This window comes from Cryptotermes secundus, unplaced genomic scaffold (assembly GCF_002891405.2).
Source record: "Cryptotermes secundus unplaced genomic scaffold, Csec_1.0 scaffold704, whole genome shotgun sequence".
Lineage (NCBI taxonomy): Eukaryota > Metazoa > Arthropoda > Insecta > Blattodea > Kalotermitidae > Cryptotermes > Cryptotermes secundus.
The window spans coordinates 108,762-129,329 of NW_019731232.1; the positions used below are offsets into that span (position 1 = coordinate 108,762).

At 42.3% G+C, this 20,568-nt stretch overlaps 2 protein-coding genes across 3 annotated transcripts in view; both read left to right on the forward strand.

Annotated features, from left to right (window-relative positions):
* The window catches only part of LOC111866606 (angio-associated migratory cell protein), an 11,281-nt gene extending 9,210 nt beyond the window's left edge, over nucleotides 1-2,071 (forward strand). Inside the window, exons 8-9 of one of the 2 annotated variants that reach the window (XM_023855726.2) lie at nucleotides 1,010-1,191; nucleotides 1,858-2,069. In XM_023855726.2, coding sequence (XP_023711494.1) covers nucleotides 1,010-1,191; nucleotides 1,858-1,933 — 258 coding nt within the window. In that variant the 3' untranslated portion in view covers nucleotides 1,934-2,069. Of the gene's footprint in view, nucleotides 1-1,009; nucleotides 1,192-1,857 lie in introns of both variants that reach the window. The other variant, XM_023855727.2, reaches the window with a different exon arrangement.
* An 8,622-nt stretch (nucleotides 2,072-10,693) lies between these two features.
* The window catches only part of LOC111866607 (Y+L amino acid transporter 2), a 29,893-nt gene continuing 20,018 nt past the window's right edge, over nucleotides 10,694-20,568 (forward strand). The window contains exon 1 of the mRNA XM_023855728.1: nucleotides 10,694-11,361. Within this exon, the coding sequence (XP_023711496.1) occupies nucleotides 11,109-11,361 (253 nt within the window). The 5' untranslated portion in view covers nucleotides 10,694-11,108. The remainder of the gene's footprint in view (nucleotides 11,362-20,568) is intronic.

Here is a 20,568-nt window from a genome sequence, read left to right on the forward strand (position 1 = left end):
CTACCGACTATCTAAGATCTAGAAAACCAAAGTGAAATGAAGAGTTTCATGGAGGTAGGCCAAGGCCCAAATTGGGGCTGTAGCGCCTAAGAAAAAAATATTCTTCTGAACTACATCCATTAGCGTGAACAACCCCAGCACAAAATGTATAATGTTTCATCCTTTGTCACCAGAAGTGTATCATAATTATTTAATCAATGTGTTTGAAACTTCTGATGGCAGTTACCCACCTAATTCACCCCATTAGAAACACACCGGACAACTTCAGTTTGTTTTCATCTTCATTCTGATTCATTCAGATGCTGTTAAGCTAGAAGTGACAGGACTGTGGATGACAGATAATGTTGTATTGACAGGATATAAACCTATTTCACTGCCAGTTACACAGCACCTATCTCTGCACAAAGTCGGAAATAATTTTTCCTTTTTTTATATATTGTGACATGTTGTATATTGTTTATATATTGTTGACATGTGAAATAAAATTCGCTATATAAAATACGGCGTGAACTTATTTGTCGCGATATATGCCCGATACGCGACAATATGTATGCAGTGTCCATCTTTTAGTGCACTCAATTTCACTTGTTATTTCACAACATGTTTCGGCACTATAGTGCCATCATCAGTTGCTCCATTTACGTTAATCTATTTCATTGCTTGCCATTATGTCATTGTAAAATTTAAAAAGTATTTAAAAATGTTCGTCAATTATAATAAATATTTATATACTAAAAACTTCTTAAGATTATTTATCTTATCTGTCCCAATTCTAATACTGCGCATAGTTCCACCACTATGGGAGTCGTTCCTGTTACTCTCAGTGTATATTGTGTCTCGTGTTGTGTGTTCCCTGTTTGGTTGCAGTTTGACATGTTTGTAAATGTATATTCTTTTGATGCTGGTGTATGGTGTGTTGCAATGTATGAATTATTATGTAAAAGTATATAACATTCTTGGTTGCTTTGATGTGGATAATGCCCATCTGTTGCTCTTTATTTTCTTAAAGACTGTTCGTCACACACTGAAGCAAGACTCAGGCATCACTAAGCTACTCTGGATTAAGAACAGCCCCCATTTCTATACTGCTGGCTTGGATGGGACTGTTCGACTGTATGATGCTAGAAGTGGCACCTTGCAGAACGAGCTGTTCGGGCATTCACACTGTATCCTGGATATTTCATTATCTGCGTATGTCCACTCTAATCTGATTATACCGAATGCCTAGAAAGGCAAGCGTTACCATTTTCCATGTCATTTAAATTTGTTACATCCTGGCCATTTATTAATCGATGCTTAGGTGAAGTGTGACGGGACCTTTCCTTTTGGTGTGTCAGAGGCTTAAAGTAAATGAATATTTAGTAGTGTTAAAGGAATTTCAGGTAACTGAACCAGTGAACTCCATGAAGCCAAGTCCTTGAGAAGGTGACAGTCCTTCAGTCACTCAAGAAGTTCCCTGCCTTCTGTGGAACCAACATTTTCATTGCTGTGTTTACAGATCAGTTCCACTGGATCCTCTCCTAAACCAAGTCAAACCACTGAATGCCCTCACATTGTATTGTCTTAAGATCCATTTTAATGTTATTCCATCTGCTTTATAGATTCTGTAGTTTGATCTCTTCAAATTTTGTGACTGAAATTGTGTGCATTTCTTATTTCTTCCATTTCTCTCCTGAACCAAGTCAAACCACTCAGTGCCCTAACACTGTATTGTCTTAAGATCCATTTTATTATTCCATATATATCTAAGGATATAGATACATACGAGTAATCAGGTTTCAACTATATCTTTGGAAAGTTGACTAAATGAATATATTTGAGGCCGTGGCATATTAATCACTGTTTTTTCTCTAACAGGGACTGCAGCACTCTGCTCACTTCTTCTGATGACAGCACTGCTAGAATATTTTCTGTCAAAGCCCCAGACAGGTGAAACAACCATACTAATAAAGATCTTGTGTGAGAAGTCAATTGAAACATCAATGTTATTGTATTGAAAGCTCAGTTTCATATGAGAAGTTGTGTGTTCTTATTTTATTAATTAAATATATGTACTATTTGAAATAAATAAATAATTTGTAAATATATTTATTGTATAAATATGAATTACATTTCATTTTATATTCTGGCATTTGTGTGAAATCCTAAGAAGAGCCACAGAAAACTATGTAGGGATATTTTACAACTCAGGATGTTCTTGATATTTCATTTTTGTTGTGAATTACGTACTTTGCTTTGAGCATTGGTACATTGACTATATCAGTTGGTATCATGACCGGTCTATGTGCTAGACAGCCAAAGAATGGATGTTGAATCGTTGGCTGGGGCAAGAGATTTCTCTCTTCTCCACAGAGTTCAGACTGTCACCAAGCCCATCCAGCCTCTTATCCTATTGCAAAGTGGGCAGGACAGGAAGTTTACCAACCGCTCGCCTTAATCTAATTCAAAGGTTAAGCATGCGTGGAGTTATATTTCACATCCCTCGTATGTCTTCATGTCATGGTGCCCATTTAAGCAGATACAAATTTACTCTTTTATTTATTACAGTGACAGGCTACAGGCTCGATGGCCTGGGTTCATATCCTGACAGAGACTAGAGTTTTTTTTTTCTACTTGACAGTGTCCAGACCAGCTCTGACATCGACCCAACCTCACTTGCTACCTGAGGCTCTTTCACTCGGGTTAAAGAGGCAAGGGTGTGAAGCAAGCTACTGACCTCTGTGTAATGCAGAAGTCAAGAATTATGAAGCTGTACCTCCACTCCCACGTACATCTTATATGGCATGATGCTTAGTTAATTAAGCACACAAAAAATTACCCTTTTTGTCTTACCTTTTACTTCACCTACCAAGGAAGTCGGAGCAGGGATAGCGTAGTCGGTATAGTGACTGGCCATGGGCTGGACAACCAAGAGTTCGAGTCCGGGTAACGTCAAGAATTGGACGCTCCATAGTTCAAGTGGTTAGTCGCTGGCTTCCACCGCGGTAGCCCGGGTCTGGTCAAGTTGGATTTGTGATGGACAAAGTGACGCTGGGGCAGGTTTTCTCCAAGTACTTCAGTTTCCCCTGCCAATCTTCATTCCACCAATTGCTCCACAATCACCCTCACCTATCATCTGGGCCTGGTACAATAGGCCAGAAGTGGCTGCAATACAAGGGACTTAGTCCCACTCCCCACTAGCAATAAAAAAAGGTCAAGAATTTTCCGTTCTCCACATTATTGAGACCTGCTCTGGGGCCCATCCAGTTTCCTATTTAATGAGTACCGGAGGCTCTTTCTCCAGGGGGAAAACGGCCAGGGCGCGAAGCTGACCACTGACCTCCAACTATTGCCGTGGTCAAGAAAGTGTGGCTCTATACATTCACTCCCCCATACTCTTTAAGGACAACTTTACCTTTCTTAACCAGGGAAGTAAAATATTCCACTTTTCTTCTCACTGTATTCTACGAGGAAATTTTGGAAAGGAAAAAAAAAATGATAACTAATGAAATGACCCGTTCTTTGTCCGGGTTTTCCTTAAAATAAACTATACTGAAATTTATTATTTATCATTACAGTACTATGGCCACAGACCAGTGTTTCTGAAAGTTCCGCGGAAACCTGATGACTCGCGAGAAGGAACTGTCTAATGGTGCACAAATTTAGACAACTTATTCTGCCTTTCATTCCAACACATTGAGGCCCATATTGTTGCTGTGTCGCACCATGCCCTTGTATCTGGCCTCACCTGGTACACTTGTTGAGAGCAGTCTTGGGGCCTTGAAAACGCTTTCAAAACAAACTCCGTGGCTTTAGTCCGCAAGCGAAATATACCGACCGAGCGACCATCGATTATCTGCGAAGTTAGTGCCAACTTCAGCTGATAAAGGGTGTCATGTGGTCAGCGCAACGAATCCCCACGGCCGTTAATTTCGGTTTTCTAAACCGGAGCCGCTACTTTTTCATTCAAGTAGCTTCTCAGATATCCTCACGAAGCTGAGTGGACCCCGTTCCAGACCCACTACTTCTCAGAAAATCTGGTAGCACCGGGACTCAAACTTGGACCTCTAGATCTGTAGCCAGGAACTCTGACCACTAGGCCACAGAGGCAGTTTTGAAAACGCTTTCGGTATATATTTAATTGCAATTTTAAGACAAACAGGGACATTTGTCACCTCTTGTTACCAGCAATTGCTGACATAAATTTGATACCTTGCAGTGAAGAAGTTCCCCATATCTGGGTTGGGTGAAGAACGCAACATATCGGAAGTTCAGTCATTGGACATGCGCACTTTTTCAACAGATTTAATTTTATTTTAGCTCGCAGGGTTTTATCTTCTCTTCATAATCCGCCGTCATTTACAAATTACCCTGTCGGCCTGGGTTTGATTCCCGGCAGGAACAAGAGATTTTTCGCTACTCCATAGCTTCCAGACCGGCTCTGGGGTCCACTCAACCTCCTAGCCAATGGGAACCAGGTGCTGTTTCCACAGGAGTAAAGCGGCCGGGGCGTGAAGCTGACCATTCACTCCCGTCTAGTGCTGAGGACAAAAATGGTCAATCTATATCTCTGCTCCCCCACACGTCTTCATAGAGTGGTGCTTAATTAAGCACCGGGACAACTTTACTTTTACCTCTGTCTCTTTCGGAGTGTTTTTTGTCTGGCCTCTTTAGATCGCAGAGGTACACAAGTCTTATAGCACTCGGTGTAACAGTCCATGACAAAGGACCAACCGCCACACTTGGAAACACACCACTGCTTTGACCATAAATCAAAATTACTGAGAACCTCATTTCAACCGAACATCGTATTTCAACGTAACTGAATTGATCTCGGAAAAGAACAAAGCCCCTGTGGCATTTCGTTTAGATATCAAACTATACAGGAATGTCGAAGAAGTTGCCGCAATATATCGGCGTAAAGCCTCTGATTCCTTATGACCAGGGCCCGGATTTTGATGACCTGAAAATATTTTAAAAATGACCTATAAAATGGCCGAAAAAATCCAGAAAAATTACCTAAAATATGAACCAAAACTGTAATATGTCAGAATATCTACTAATTATTTTAAAATGTATTTTTAATCTTTATTAACACTGAACTCATCTTTACTCTTTTAAGTTCGTCCTCGTTTTTATGTTGAGAATTAAGCGATATTGATTGAATTTGAAGCTAAATGTTTTAATACGATTTTTTCTATCGTGTTAGAACGCTTATCAAATGTACATATACGGTATATATTCCAACATTTAAGTCTCACCTCATTCAGGCTTGCAATAGATGACAGTCAACATGCGGAGATTCTCGAAAGTGGGAGAGCGCCTATTGTCCGACAGCTCATTCTTGTACTTGGAGAAACTCCCTTCCACATCTGCAGACAATGGGAGCGTACTTGAAGTGTACCAAATCACTAGCAGTAAGTTCTTCAATAATGAAAGCGCTGAAGGACTCTCCTGACAGAATTCGAGAAATGCTGCATAATGTTTCATAACCTGAGTTTTTATCCAGAACACTTTTCATTTTTCTTGACACCGTTTTACTAAAGTCCCCTGATACTTTCTCCAAATCACTGGCTATTTTCTTCACCAGAGCGAGCGAATCTTCTAGCGCTGCTCCTTTCTCCTGCAAGCATTGGATTCCTTCTGTCAAGGAACTGAAATTTGCCTTTATGAAGGCCAGCTGTCCTTCCATTTCGCTGCACGAGAACTGTTCCTGAGCAGCTTCAATTGCCCTCGCATCCTCCGTCTTCATTGAGCCTACAGTGTTACTAACTACCTGAAAATGTCGCAATGGTAAATTGCAGCATCAATCCACGTTCCCCACCTTGTAATGACGGGTTCAGGGGGCAGTGGAACACTAGGAGCCGCAGACTTAAACTGCATTTTACGAGCTAGAGCCTTGACGAAAATCTTCTTTGTCCTCGACACGAGAGCATCCACTTGAGGAAATTTTGATCTCACTTCCTCCGTCACTCTATGCAGTGCATGAGCTAGGCAAGTAACGTGCACCAATTTCGTATAAAACGACTATTGACTTGCCTGCTCTTACAATATATGGGGCTGCATCGGTCACAAAAAGCAAGACGTCGTCGTGTCGTATACCCTCTGGCCACAGTAGAAACATCAACCTGTCGAAGAGTTTACAAATTGTGGAATGATTGACGGATTCTAGCACCTCACTCGTAAGCAGAAACACTTCACATGGTCCAACAATTTCCAAGGTTCCAATGATGACGTTTGCCACGTAGCGAGCCTCCGTATCGCAGGTCTCATCAATAGAAACGAAAATCTTCCCCTGCACTTTATTCCCAGTCATTTCCAGGATACTGTTGTAGCACTGGGAAAGGTAGTTTTTCCTGAGTGAGGATTCATGCGGGATGGAACGACCACAGTTTACTTCCAGAAAGTTTTTCAGTTTTCCATTGTTCAGAGCCCAAAACGGAATATTTGCGGACGCCAGAGCATCACACAGATCTCTGAAAAAAAAAAAAAACCGATGACTTATTTCTACCTCCAGATGAACACTGCTGCAGTAACCATTGCACAGCTTTCTTTTCGTTCGAAATTTGCACTGCTCGTATAAGGTTGTCGCGGCCGATATGTTGTTGTACCGTGAATCTTTCTTCTGCCTCTACTTTTGTGTCACACATCTTGCAGTATAAAATGTCACCGTCAGTTGAAAATATATCATCTCCAAACTCAGCTACAAATTGCTTTAAATGACACGATTTAGTTGGCTTTGCTTTTGGCATCGTGATAAAATTAATCACTCTAGCGCAACACAGAATTGAACTGAACTTTTCTCACCGAGAACCTTTCGTCAACTGTATCATTATCTGTACGGTCAAGGGCGAGGAACTGAAGACAGAAGGAGTTTTATTGAACAACAGTGCCATATGAAGCAAGAGATTCCGACTGGAAATATGTGTAACTACGCAAATTGCTTTGTACAAAGAGACGCAGTGTGAGTAGTCATCGCCTTACCCTGTTTTATGATATGTATTGTCAGCACTTCCGTGAAACGAACGGAAAGGGCGGGCCAGGATTACAACCTATTATTGTATACTATGGCCTTTGTAGAGAGGGCTTAGGAGAAAGAGAAAAAACACTTTGCTTCCATATTATTCACATTTCAGAAAACATATGAAGAAAAATTCCCTAAAATGGCCAAAAATGACAAGAAGTACCCTTAAAAGTCCAAAAATTTACCAAAAAATTACGCCAAAATGAGAAAATGACCTTAAACCTAAAAATGTCAAAAAAATGACAAAAAATTACCTATAAAATCTACATTTCTGTAATCAGCAGCTCATATCCGAGATTTGTATATTTAAGAGCATCACATAGGATACAAGGAAAAAAAGATGACACGTCATCAAAATCCGGGCCCTGCTTATGGCTTTGTATTTTTAGGCTGGCTGTGTCGTAGCTTATTTAACGATACCGAATCTGATTAATAGCTTATATAGCATCAAATGTGACTAAAGAATGATCATGAATTATGAGTACATAAGGATTTCAAAGGAGGGAGTCGTGGCTTTTATCCTGGCTGTCTGCTTAAGAGTCTGAGAAAAACCACGAAATCCTCTTTCAAGATAGCCGGTAACGTGGCCGGTACTTGAGAATATTTTTCGAAGCACTGACCCACCGATTTGTTTTAACTCGTTATAAATAATATGCCTTATATTTTTTTGTAACCGACCGTTTTCTATTGGTTGGAGTTCCTGGCTACGGATCCAGAGGTCCGGGTTAGATTCCCGGCGCTACCAGATTTTCTGAGAAATAGTGGGTCTGGAACGGGGTCCACTCAGCCTCGTGAGGATAATTGAGGAGCTATTTCAAGGAAATAGCGGCTCCGGTATAGAAAACCAAGATTAACGGCCGCGGGGATTCATTGCGCTATTCACGCGACACCATCCATCGACTAAAATTGGCACTAACTTCGCCGATAAGGGGCGGTTGCTCGGTCGGTATAGTTCGCTTGCGGACTAAAACCACGGAGTTTTTTTTTTGTTTATTTGACTATAATAAGTTACTGCACCAACCGGTAAGTACTTCTGTGATTCAATTGGTGAGATAGGAGGAGCCGGGATAGCTCAGTCGGTCTAATGACTAGGATACAGGCTGGCCGACCGAGAAATCGAGGTTCTATTGACTGCAAAATCATGAGGCTGTTATCTACTCCTCAGTGTCCAGACCGGCTCTGGAGCCCACTCAGCGTCCTGTCAGATGGGTGCAGGGGAATGTTTCCCCGACCATTCACCACAATCTAGTGCCTAGATCAATAATGGTGGAGCTATACCTCCGTACTCCCATACGTCTTTATAGTGTGGTACTTAATTAATTACAGGAACATCTTTTCGGGAACTAGCTGAAAGACGTGTTTTGAATCCAGAAGATCTGAGTTTCGAGTCCAGCCGGTTCCATGCCCATGCATTCCAATTCTTCCGCTGCTGACACAGCCAAAAGTTTCTAACTTGAAGGATACCAGACTTCTCCTTAATTCGAATCTCCCTTTAAGCTGTAGGTCATTAAAGAAAGGTAAAGTAGTGTTATTTAGAGTCAGTGAGCAGAGGAATATCCTACACGAAATAAGAAAACGGAAGGCTAATTGGATTGGTCATATCTTACGCGGTAACTGCCTTCTAAAAGAAGTTATTGAAGGAAAGATAGAAGGGCGGATAGAAGTGACCAGAAGACGCGGAACAAGACGTAAGAAGATGCTGGATAACCTTGGGGACAGAGGAGGATATTTTCATTTGAAGGAGAAAGCTCTAGATCGCATCAAGTGGAGGAATTATTTTGGAAGAGACTGTGGACCTGTCGCCTTGACAGATTACTGATGAATGAATAATGAAAGTTGTCTCTGTGTATAATTAATCGAGGTCCCCGCCATGAAGTCTTGTGTGGGAAAGGAGGTATAGCTTCACCATTATTGACCTCGACACTAGACATAAGTGAGTGGCCTGTTTCACGCTCCGGCCACTTTACCTCTGGGGAAAATGACCCCCGCTACCCATTGGATGGGAGGCTGGGTTGGCCCCAGATCCAGTCTGGACGAGACAAATATCTTGCCTCTCCTGGAAACTGAACCTCGACCGTCCAGCCCTTCGCACGTCGCTATACCAACCGAACTATCCCACCTGTTGTATGTCATCCACTATTATCAGGGTGTAGGCGGATGTCCCTTGTCCCGTCGCCCTAGCTTAGTGGGTGGGGTGTCCAGGGCTGTGAAGGAGACAGGCGAAGTTCTGAAAACGGCCTGAAGATAAGTAACAACACACTGGTTTTTCGTGTTTCTAATATAATTGCATATTTTTTATGATGCGTTGTATCACCACAGAGCCTGGTAAAGGTAAAATTGTCCCTGTGCTTAACTAATTAAGCACTACGCCACGAAGGCGCATGGGGGAGTGCATGTATAGATTCATATTTTCTAGACCTCGGCACTAGTTGGATGTGAGTGGTCAGACTCACGCCTCAGCCGCTTTACCCCCGGGAAAGAGTCCCCGGTACCCATTGGATAGGAGGCTGGGTAACCCCAGAGCCGATCTGGACGACGCGCAGAAGAGAAAATTCTTGACCCTACTGGGACCCGAACTCCGTACCCTCAGCCGTCCAGCCCGTAGCCAGTCGCTATACCGACTGAGCTACCCTGGCTCTTTCACAGAGCCTGGTTCAATTGTTATTAATTCTTCCCTAGATTCGACATGTCCCTAGTTCGATCGTTTGTTTTCGGAAGTTCGTGGTTTCTCTGTCTCTCCAGAAATGACAGACATTTCCTTTAGAACAATTACCGATTCTTGTTATACATACTTTGTACAAAAGGAGCTGACTGAGTCTGTAAGCTACTGATTTGTATTCAGGACGTGCCTGATTCGAAACTCAGCTGGGACACTTACTGCCCAGACTGATGACACGTATAAGTGTTCCTCCAGGCAAATTCCGAGATATTTTAAATTAGACCAAGTCTGGTTCCTTCCTTACATTATCAAATGCATTACTCACTAGTCATCACACAAGTCGACGCTATATATACTGTGAGCTACATGGGACCGGGATAGTTCGGTTGATATAGCGACTGGCTACGGGCTGAACGACCGAGGGGTAGGAGTTCGAGTCCCGGTAGGGTAAAAAATTTCCTCTTATCCACGTCGTCCAGACCGGTTCTATGGTCCACCTGATCTCCTATCCAATGTGTACGAGGGATCTTTCTCCAGGGATAAAGCGACCGGCGGCGTGAGTCTGACCACTCACCTCCAGCTAGTGCCGAGGTCAAGAAAATGTGGATCTACACAACCACTCCCCCTAACGCCTTCATGGCGTAGAGCTTAATTAGTTAAGCACAGGAACAACTTTAACGAAATATGCTAATTATTTGTAGTTCTGACACATTAAATGTATGCACTTACACTGAGGATGGATATGAAGAAAAAGGGAAAAAGAGGAGCACAAAGAAATACGGCAAGAAATAGGAAGAAAGGAAAAACGGAAGAATAAGAAGAACAAAAAAAACTTGTGTTGCACCCACTTGTTTCAGAAATATATTGACCCGAATCTCAGGAAACATCGGCTATGTATACAATACAGTTGTAAATTGTAGCTGAGTGCTGTAGAACTCGACACCCCACGAGGTCGGGAGGGTCTTTGAATGGGGGGGGGATGTGGTGCTTGGAGAGGTGAGGGAAAGGGGAACTTGCTGACTAGACTTGGAGCCAGCTCTACGTCGCCTGGCTGTTGCACAGCTAGAAACTTCGCGTCTTGCCCTACCACGTGGAACAATGCAGAGATAAGCATGTGTAGTGCTCACTGCCACGAATTGTTCGCCTTGCAGGAAACGAAGACCACGTGTTAGTGTGAACAAGGCGCCACGTTACGTAATTATTTAGAACAAGTATTTCAGTTAAAATTCCGTGTACGTTATTACGGAGCCTGAAAGTTGTATAAAACTCTGTGAAACTGGTGTTTGTTTATACATGTGATCAATGAAAGGAGGTGGAACTTGTGCTTACCAATAGAATCATATAATTTAAATACGTCATCGAAGTCGCGCCAAAAAGGAACAGCTGGAAAGATGATGAAACTGCCGTAGAAGTGCATCAGACACAATCCACGACAACTGAGTGACAATGTCTATCAAGAAAAACAAGCTGTTAGCCTCAGGGAAGGAGACATTACGGCCAAACAGTGACATTAAGCTAAAGAAGGAACTAGGACTTTTGGATGGTGTTGCTATTATTGTTGGTATAATTATTGGAGCTGGTATATTTGTGTCTCCGAAAGGTGTTCTGAAGAGTTCGGGCTCCATAGGACTTGGCCTTATCGTGTGGGTCCTATCCGGCCTTCTATCCATGATAGGGGCATTATGTTATGCCGAATTGGGTGAGTAAAGAAAACAAAACCTCATTTTCTTCAATTTCGTTGATTCTCACCCAACTTTGTGGTCTACAGGTTGATATATTCGGGATATGGACGGACCGATTTCGTGTCTCGGACCAGAGACATGCTTTCCGGACAGATTTTTATGGTTTTTCATCATCCTGCCGGCCTCATATTTGGCCTTAATCCTACACCCTTCTCTGTTCATAATTTACTAATCATCATATCATTAAATACTGAAAAATATGATATATTTGAAGTTTCATTAAATAAACTAAGAATAAATAAAACACTTAGATTCAGAGTCGCGTCAGAAGACAGGCTTACATATATGAATTTTACGGCGACTTAAAAATTGTTGGTTTTGTTTGGTTCAGTACGCCTCGGAGTTCTAAAATTTTACCGTTTATTTGTGGTGATCTGGTACAAGGATAATTCGTATTATTTATTCGTAGAAGTGGGGAAAGAAAAGAAAGACGAAAACGGCTTCAACTTAATGTGCAGTCTTCTTTTCACACATGACGTGTATGTAATTTGTAAGAATATAGAACAACATGGCGGCCACGCGAAATTTGTCTTTCGCAGTGATAATTATAATCTGTTTGGTGTTAGGCATGCGAAGTTTTGTATGGAGACACATATATTAAATGTGCCTAGAATTTTGTGTTGAATATTTATATGTTAACATTAACAAATATGGCGACTGTGCGAAAATTTAAGGTTAGGACCATATCTGACAAAACTTAACATAGTATGAAAAATTATATACTTAACTTTATCACGAAACTGTCAAGATGTTCCTATAAATACCACGTCATTAGGCCGTATGGAGGAGTAGGAGTCAAGCTCCATACATTCCTTATCTCGGCACTAGATGAAGGTGAATGATCACTTTACCATGGGGTACGACCCCCTGTACTCATTGTATAGGAGGTTGGCTTGGCTGTGTAAAAAAGAAAAGCCACTTTCCCTTACCTGAGATCTAACACCAGTTCCTCAGTCCTGTCCGTAGCTTAGTCACTGAGCTGTCCTGGCTCCCTCAAGATTTTGTTTCCCTTAGAAATAAGTTTTGTAACCGCCGAACCAAACAAAGGGAAGTGTAAGTAGTATAAATATGTTTTTGTGTGACCAAGGTCTGCACGAGGGTCTGACATGCGCAGTTGCACCCAACAACGCAGAAAACATCCATCATTGTCAGGAGCAATATATACTAGCAAGTGCTGGAATTTCTCAGGTCGTGTGCTGAAATCCGACGGCAGTAGCAGGTTACCGTTAAAATAATTTAAACGCGATATACCAATTGTAGAAATTATTTAGCATGAAATTAGATTAATTAATGATGATTCAAGGGAAACACGCTCACTGTTCATAAAATTAAAGAGTGTGTAACTAATTTTTGCCAGAGGGGGTGTGCATGACGTACAGTACCCTGCATAAGCCCTTAAGCTCTTGTGGCAGCTAAATGCAATGGGAAAGTTAAAAGTGATCAGTAACACGGAGGGCTAATCGCCAGACAGGATATTATTGTGAATGAAACAAAATGCTCTCCTTGTAATAGGCCGTGGAAGCCCATAGGGTTGCGAGAAGTCGAGACTCCCACATTTTCTTTGGACAATTGGCTCACATATGGCCGTAAGGTTGTCAGCTTTACACGCCGACCGCCCTTAACACCCCAGGAAAATTCCTGGTACTCATTTCTATTAGAGGCTGAGTTGACCCCAGGGCCATAGTGCGGCTGGAAGGATTAAGTCAATTGAAAAATCCATTGACCTCATCGGGATACCAACCCGCGACCTGCCTCCTTGTAGTGTAATGCCTCAACCAACTACGCTACCTCGTGCCCCGAATGAAACAAAGGTCAACGGAAACGTATGATAAATTAAACATAAGGTTCCAAATATTTCATAGAACTCGAAGGTTCATTACCGTGTTCACAAGAGCCCTCCACTAGTCCCTATCCTGAGCTAGATCAATTCGGTCCATACCATCCCATCTCCAAGATCGGGACAGTGCAGTCGGGATAACGACTTGCTACTACGGGCTGGATGACTGAGGGGTCGGAATTCGAGTCCTGGTAGAGTAAAGAATTTTCTCTCTTCCGCGTTATCCAGATCGGCTCTGGGGTTCACCCAGCCTCCTATCCGAAGGGTACCGGGATCCCTTTCCCCGGGGGTAAAGTGGCCGGGGCGTGAAGCTGACCCCTCACCTCCAACTAGTGCCGACGTCAAGAAAATGTGGATCTATACACTCACTCCCCAATATGCCTTCATGGCGCAGTGCTTAATTCGTTAAGCACAGGGACAGATTTACTTTTACATCTTAATATTATCCTCCCACCTACCTCTAGGTCTTCCTAGTGCTGTTTTTCCTTCTAATTTTCCCACCGAAAACCTATATGCATACCTGTTCTCCCCCATGCGTGCAAAATGGCTAGCCCATCTCGTCCTTCTTGACTTGATCATTCTGTTTTATTTGGCGAAGGGTACAGGTTACGAAATTCTCAAGTGAACATGGGAATGATAAAAAGTAAATACTGTTATAGCATGTAGGCCCTTTGCTAAGTAATGACTGTAAACAACGCCCGCTACTAAGCAACAGATTCCTAACACGCAGCAATGGACTAACTGGGAAGTGGTGTTCTCAACGCGGTCCATGTGACAGCTGCGTGACGCGACAATAGAATTGCTGGAAACGGTGTTTTCTATGCGGGCCGTGCCGAGGTGTTACAAGCAGGACAAATCTATAGTTTTGAACTTGAACACAGAAGCTGAGGCATATATGGCGTCTGAAGCCGTTGCCAGACAACGCCCGGTGAAGACACAGCAGACTGAGGAGATTTAGTGCGTGCTGTAGTGAGCTGCAAACTGTGAAATATGCAGATGACCTTGTGTTAATGGCTAAGGAAGAAACTGTGCTACAGGGCATGATTGATAGACTAATTGAAATTGGAAGGTGCTATGGCATGGAAATGAATGTGGATAAAACAAAAGTAATGAAACTTTCGAGACAACCACCCCCAGTCACAATAAAGAAAGACCAAAAACAACTGGAGAATGTGAAATGTTTTAAATAGTAGCTTGTTAACAGTTAATGGAAGGTGTACTAGTGAAATTAAATCCAGGATTGCTATGGCAAAAGCTGCATTTAGCAAGAAGAAGAATCTTTTTACCAGCAAATTGGACTTAAATTTGAGGAAGAAACTAGTGAAATGCTACATTTGGAGCATAGCTCTGTATGGGGCTGAAACATGGACACTTAGGGCAGTAGATCAGAAACATCTGGAAAGTTTCGAAATGTGGTGTTGGAGAAGGATGGAGAAGATCAGTTGGACCAATTATGTGAGAAATGAAGAAGTGTTAATTAGAGTCAGTGAGCAGAGGAATATCCTACACGAAATAAGAAAACGGAAGGCTAATTGGATTGGTCATGGTTTTACGCAGAAACTGCCTTCTAAAAGAAGTTATTGAAGGAAAGATAGAGGGGTGGATAGAAGTGACCAGAAGACGAGGAAGAAGACGTAAGAAGATGCTGGATGACCTTGGGGACAGAAGAGGATACTATCATTTCAAGGAGAAAGCTCTAGATCGCATTAAGTGGAGGAATTGTTTTGGAAGAGACTGTGGACCTGTCGTCTGACAGATTACTGATGATGATGATGATGATGATGATGATGATGATGATGTAGTGAACTGAGCGTGTGAATTAGCGATAGCGCTGTAGTTACTTGTAGTTACTTTCTGTAAGACTTCAGTAAATCCAGTTACCAATCCAAACCCCGTCTATAGTCACTCATACACGTGACAATATTATTTATAAATTACGAAATAAAATGAATATTAAATGAACCTCATTTGACCGTGGCCACTTTCAAATTTCAGTCCTGGTATTGTCCAGAATGAGGTGCGTCGTTGGTAACTGACGTAAGATTAGAAGAACCAGTAGCGCGTTTGGTTTGCATCCCGACTAATATTTTTCGTGGTTTTACCCAGTGTTTCTGGGTGAATACTGGGGTACTAGACCTGCCTTGAAATTGGGTCATAACAACTTCCTGGTCAGTTAGCGATGACAGCTAAACCAGTCAGCGCCAATCATGTTTCGCTGCTGATGCCTCCCCTTGCGAGAGCTCGCGCCGCCGCCATGACACAGTGCAACACAAGGGCCGAGCAGGTTTTGTATTTGTGTGGCCGGTTGCCACACAAATACTTTAATCTAAAGAAAAACGTGGGTCAGTATTTCTGGCACATTAATTGACATGTGACTTTCATTCCATCTTGTTTCCGTATCTGAAACAGGGGCCAGTCAGACATAAGATAATTATATCTCTATGGCTCTACAGCCCTTTGTTAGGCCTTGGCCTTTTTTTCAGTTTCTTAATCCAATACAGTCGGTAGGACTCCTTGGACGGGGTATCAGCCCGTCGTAAGGGCACTATCTACAAACAGGAGAGCACAAACACAGAATAAACGCACACAGACATCCATACCTCGAGTGAGATTCGAACCCATGATCCCAGTATTTGAGCGGGCGAACAGAGTTCTTGTCACTAGGATCGGCCATAAGATAATTATGGGGGAAATAGAATATAAAGAGATATTGTTATGTCTTGCTGATTATGTTGGTTCTTTTCTCCACGTCGTCCAGACCGGCCCTGGAGCCCACCCAGCCTCCCGCCGATGGGCATCGGGGGTTCTTTCCCTGGGGGTAAGGCGACTGGGACGTGAAGCTTACTACTAACCTCTATCTGGTACCGAGATCAAGAATTGTGAAGGTGTACATCTGCTTCCCCCGTATGCGTTCATGGCGTGCTGCTTACGCAATTAAACACGGGGAGAACTTAACCGTATACTGTTTTTATTAAGGTCGTATTTAAGGAGTTGGAAGACAGCAACATGAAGACCGATGAAAAACTTTTAATGTGATTATACGTGGTAGCGTAGTTGGTTGAGATACTATGCTACAAGCCGGAAGGTCGCGGGTTCAAGTCCCGATGAGGTCATTGGATTTTTTTTCAATTGATCTAATCCTTCCAGTCGCACCATGGCTCTGGGGTCGACTCAGCCTCTAAGAGAAATGTGTACCAGGAGCATTCTTGTAATATTCTTTGGGGTAAAGGGCAGCTGGCGCGTAAGGCTGAAAATCTTGCCGCCATCTATGAGCCGACTGTTTAGAAAATGTGGGAACCTCAACATATCAGAAACCTATGGGCCTCCACGGCCTGTTACAGGGATACATTTACTTACTTATAACTGATAGAATGTAAGCTTTGTCTAAAACATTTTTAAGGGTGACATCATTTTGGGCCGGTACCCCACCCAAGGAGTTCACCGTATGCCAAATGCATTCATACTGCTAGAAGTTCCTAATTTGAACAGGCCACGGGTCTTAATCGGTAGAAACAAAGAACTTTACATCTGAGACAACTCCGATTCTTTTAATTTTAATTTCTTTCCAAAAATAATGACGTCACAATGGCCGTGCAGTAGAATAGGTGGGAACAGCGCTGTTGTTTTCAAATATGGACCCCTGAAACTTTGTTGTAATGGCATGTGGAAGGAAAGCGCGCGCCCGCGAACACACAGACTTGTTCTAAGTAGTAATCCTTGTTGTTGTTCTGTCTTATCGCATTAAATAAATGTTTGAATTTCAAATATAGATTCTCTTTTACGTAAATAAGTATCCAAACAGAAAATAGGACATTGCACAGCATGTAATGGCGGAGCTGTAAATAATGTTGGACCTCATAAGGGATTTACCCTGCAGCTCTCATAAATGTATCATAAACTTAGTGGGTTAATGGGCTTAAGGAAGGCGTCACCGTAATATTCTACTCGATTGCGAACGAACTCAAAAAAACATCAAACAAGATCAGAATCTTCTCTTATTGGGGGGGGGTGGAGTCCAACTGGGTCCACTCGGCACGGCGGCCACTGATTTTCCTATCGTAACCCCTGCCCCGGGTAATTATGATGATGGAGAATTTGGTGGAATAAAGATTGGCTAGGGAAACCGGAATACTCGGAGAAAACCTGCCCCAGCGCCACTTTGTTCACCACAAATCCCACTTGACCAGACCCGGGATCGAACCCGGGCCGACGCGGTGGGAAGCCAGCGACTAACCGCTTGAGCTATGGAGCGGCCTCAATACATCAGGATCTTGAGAGGTGCTTATGAGATGTAATTCAAACTTTGGTAGCGACATTTCCTCCGCCGCAGATGTCGAGCCACGAGGTCAGGTGAACGGGAAGGCTAAGAAATTGGCATTTCCCTACCCATCCATTTATTCGGAAACTGAACATTCGTCGATTTTACATACAGCGTGACTGAAATGTGAGTGTGCTTCAAAATGAAGATAAAACTCATTGATAGCTCAGTCGGTATAGAGACGGGCTGGAGTGTCAGGGTTAGATTCCCGGTAGGGGCAAGGAGTATCCCTCTAATCCTTCCCCCAGCCATCCAGTCCATAGCCCGTGGCTTGCGTTGCAGTAGAAGAAAGCCGTAAGATAAATGCCACTCACTCATGGAGCTGAGCCCTTCTTGAGAAGCTGCCAGTTGTGTAGCTACTCAAGAATTTCCTATAATTTTATTGAACCCAAAGGCTTATTACCTTGTACACAAGAGCCTTCCATTGGCCCTTATCCTGAGCCAGATCAATTCAATCCATATCTTCCCATCGTATCTCAAGATAAATATCATATATTCTAATTCTGAAATTACCTGTAAGTACTATGGAATTAATCTTTTGTTCCGAAGATACAGACGAATAGCTCAGTCACTATGTGTCGATTCTCCTTCAGATCATATTGAAATTGTGGCGTTGACGTGTCAAGTCTGCTATTGCAGTGGCCAAGTACAACCTCAACACCCCAGTGCACAGTAGCGTATGTATTTGTAGAGTACGACTCTCATAGGAAGGACGTGATAAGATAAAGTACTGGAAAGGTGGATAAAACACGATAATATTGCACGGTACACACTTATATTACGTCTCGCCTGTCAAGAGTATAGAAAATCCATTGAAATGCAAGTGACATTTTTACAACCAGAAACCGAGGACGTTGGTTTGTTTATTTAGTGACGATGTCTTACTTACTCATGGAGCTGAGCCCTTCTGGAGAAGCCGCCAATTCTGCAGCTACTCAAGAATTTCCCAGCATTTTATGGAACCCGAAGGTTCATCACCGTGTTCACAAGAGCCCTCCACTGGTCCCTATCCTGAGCCAGATCTATCCAATCCATACCATCCCATTCTATCTCTCTAAGATCCGTTCTAATATTGTCCACCCACCTACACCTTAGTCTTCCCTGTGGTCTCTTTCCTTCTGCCTTTCCCACCAATTTCCTATACGTATTCCTCGTCTCCCCCCTACATGACCTGCCCACCTCATCCTCCTTGACTTGATCATTCTAATTATACTTGGAGAAGAGTACAAGTTATGAAGCTCCTCATTATGCAGTTTTCTCCAACCTCCTGTCACTTCATCCCTCTTCGGTCCAAATATTCTCCTCAACACCCTGTTCTCAAACACCCTCAGTCTATGTTCCTCCCTTAATGTCAGAGACCAAGTTTCACACCCATACAGAACCACAGGCAAAATTATAGTTTTGTATATTCTAATTTTTATGTTTTTGGACAACAGACGAGAAGACAAAAGGTTCTGGACTGAATGGTAGCAAGCATTACCCGAGTTCAATCGCCTCTTAATTTCCTCCTGAATCAGGTTTCGATCTGTTATCGTTGTTCCCAAATATCTGAACTGTGCCACATTTTCAAAACATCTGTTTCCTATCTTTATGTCATGATTTTGCCCTGCATTTTGGTGACGAGACAGTAACATATACTTAGTTTTCTCTGTGTTTACTTCTAGACCAACCTCTTTACTTGCGTCAATTAAAGTTTGTGTGTTTTTCTTTATGGTATCTACATTATCACCCAGTAGATTCACATCATCAGCATAGGCCAACAGCTGATGTGTCCCGTTTAATTTCAGTCCCACCTGGTTTCCCTGGACCTTCCTAATTGCATATTCTAAGGCAAAGTTGAAAAGGAGTGGCGATAAAGCATCTCCTTGTTTTAGACCATTCTGGATAGGAAATTTATCAGACAAATGTTTACCTACACGGACTTTACTATACGTTTCGTTTAAACACATTTTAATCAACCTAACTAGTTTCATGGGTATCCCAAACTCTATTAGAATAATGTACAGTACTTCCCTCCTAACTGAAACGTAGGCTTCCTTGAAGTCTCCAAATAGCTGATGTACTGTCTCGTCGTACTCCCATTTTCTCTCCAATATCTGACGACCTGATCTGTAGTTGATCTCTTACGTCGAAACCCACACTGATGAACCCCAATAATTTCATCTATAAATGGACTTAACCTTGAAAGAAGAATATTGGATAAACTTTGTATGAAGTTGATAACAGTGATATCCCCCGATAATTACTACAGCCAGTTTTATCACCCTTCTTGTGAACTGGTACAATAATAGACTCCTTCCACTGATCAGGCAATTTTTCCTTATGCCAAATAGAAGTAATTAGATTGTGGATCTTAGAACGTAATATTTCGCCTCCTGCTTGAAAAAGTTCTGCCGGAATTTGATCACTACCTGCCGATTTATACCGTTTCAATTTTGCAATAGCATTTTCAACCTCGCAAGGGCTAGGATCAGGTATTAACGGTTCAGCTGTATCGATTTCTGTCTGCCTAACATCACTGACCCTATGTACATTCAATAACTGAGAGAAGTAGTTCCTCCACCTATTCAAAATGTTGTGTGAATCTGCAAGCAGATCACCATTCTCATCCTTCTCTAAGTTACTTCTAGGCTGGTAACCCCTCTTAAAGTCATTTATTCCTCTATAAAGGTCTCTAATGTTCTTGTTCTCACTGTTCATTGCAAGCTCATAAATTTTTTCTTTAAGATATTCCCTCTTTTTGTTCTTGAAATGCCTGCTGTTTTCATGTCTTATAGTGTTCAGATTACCCCCATTTCACTCGCTTGGATCCTGTAACCATTGAAATTTGGCCTGCTTTTTTTGATCTAATAATTCTGAGCATCCTTCATCTAACCATGGCTTATGCTTCTTCGGTTCATAATAACCTAGACTCTCTTTGGCAGAAATTTTTATATTCTCTCTAATAATCTCCCAAGCTTTATTAACAACCACCTCAGTTTTCCAAAGCTGCGAACCTGTTTGAGATTT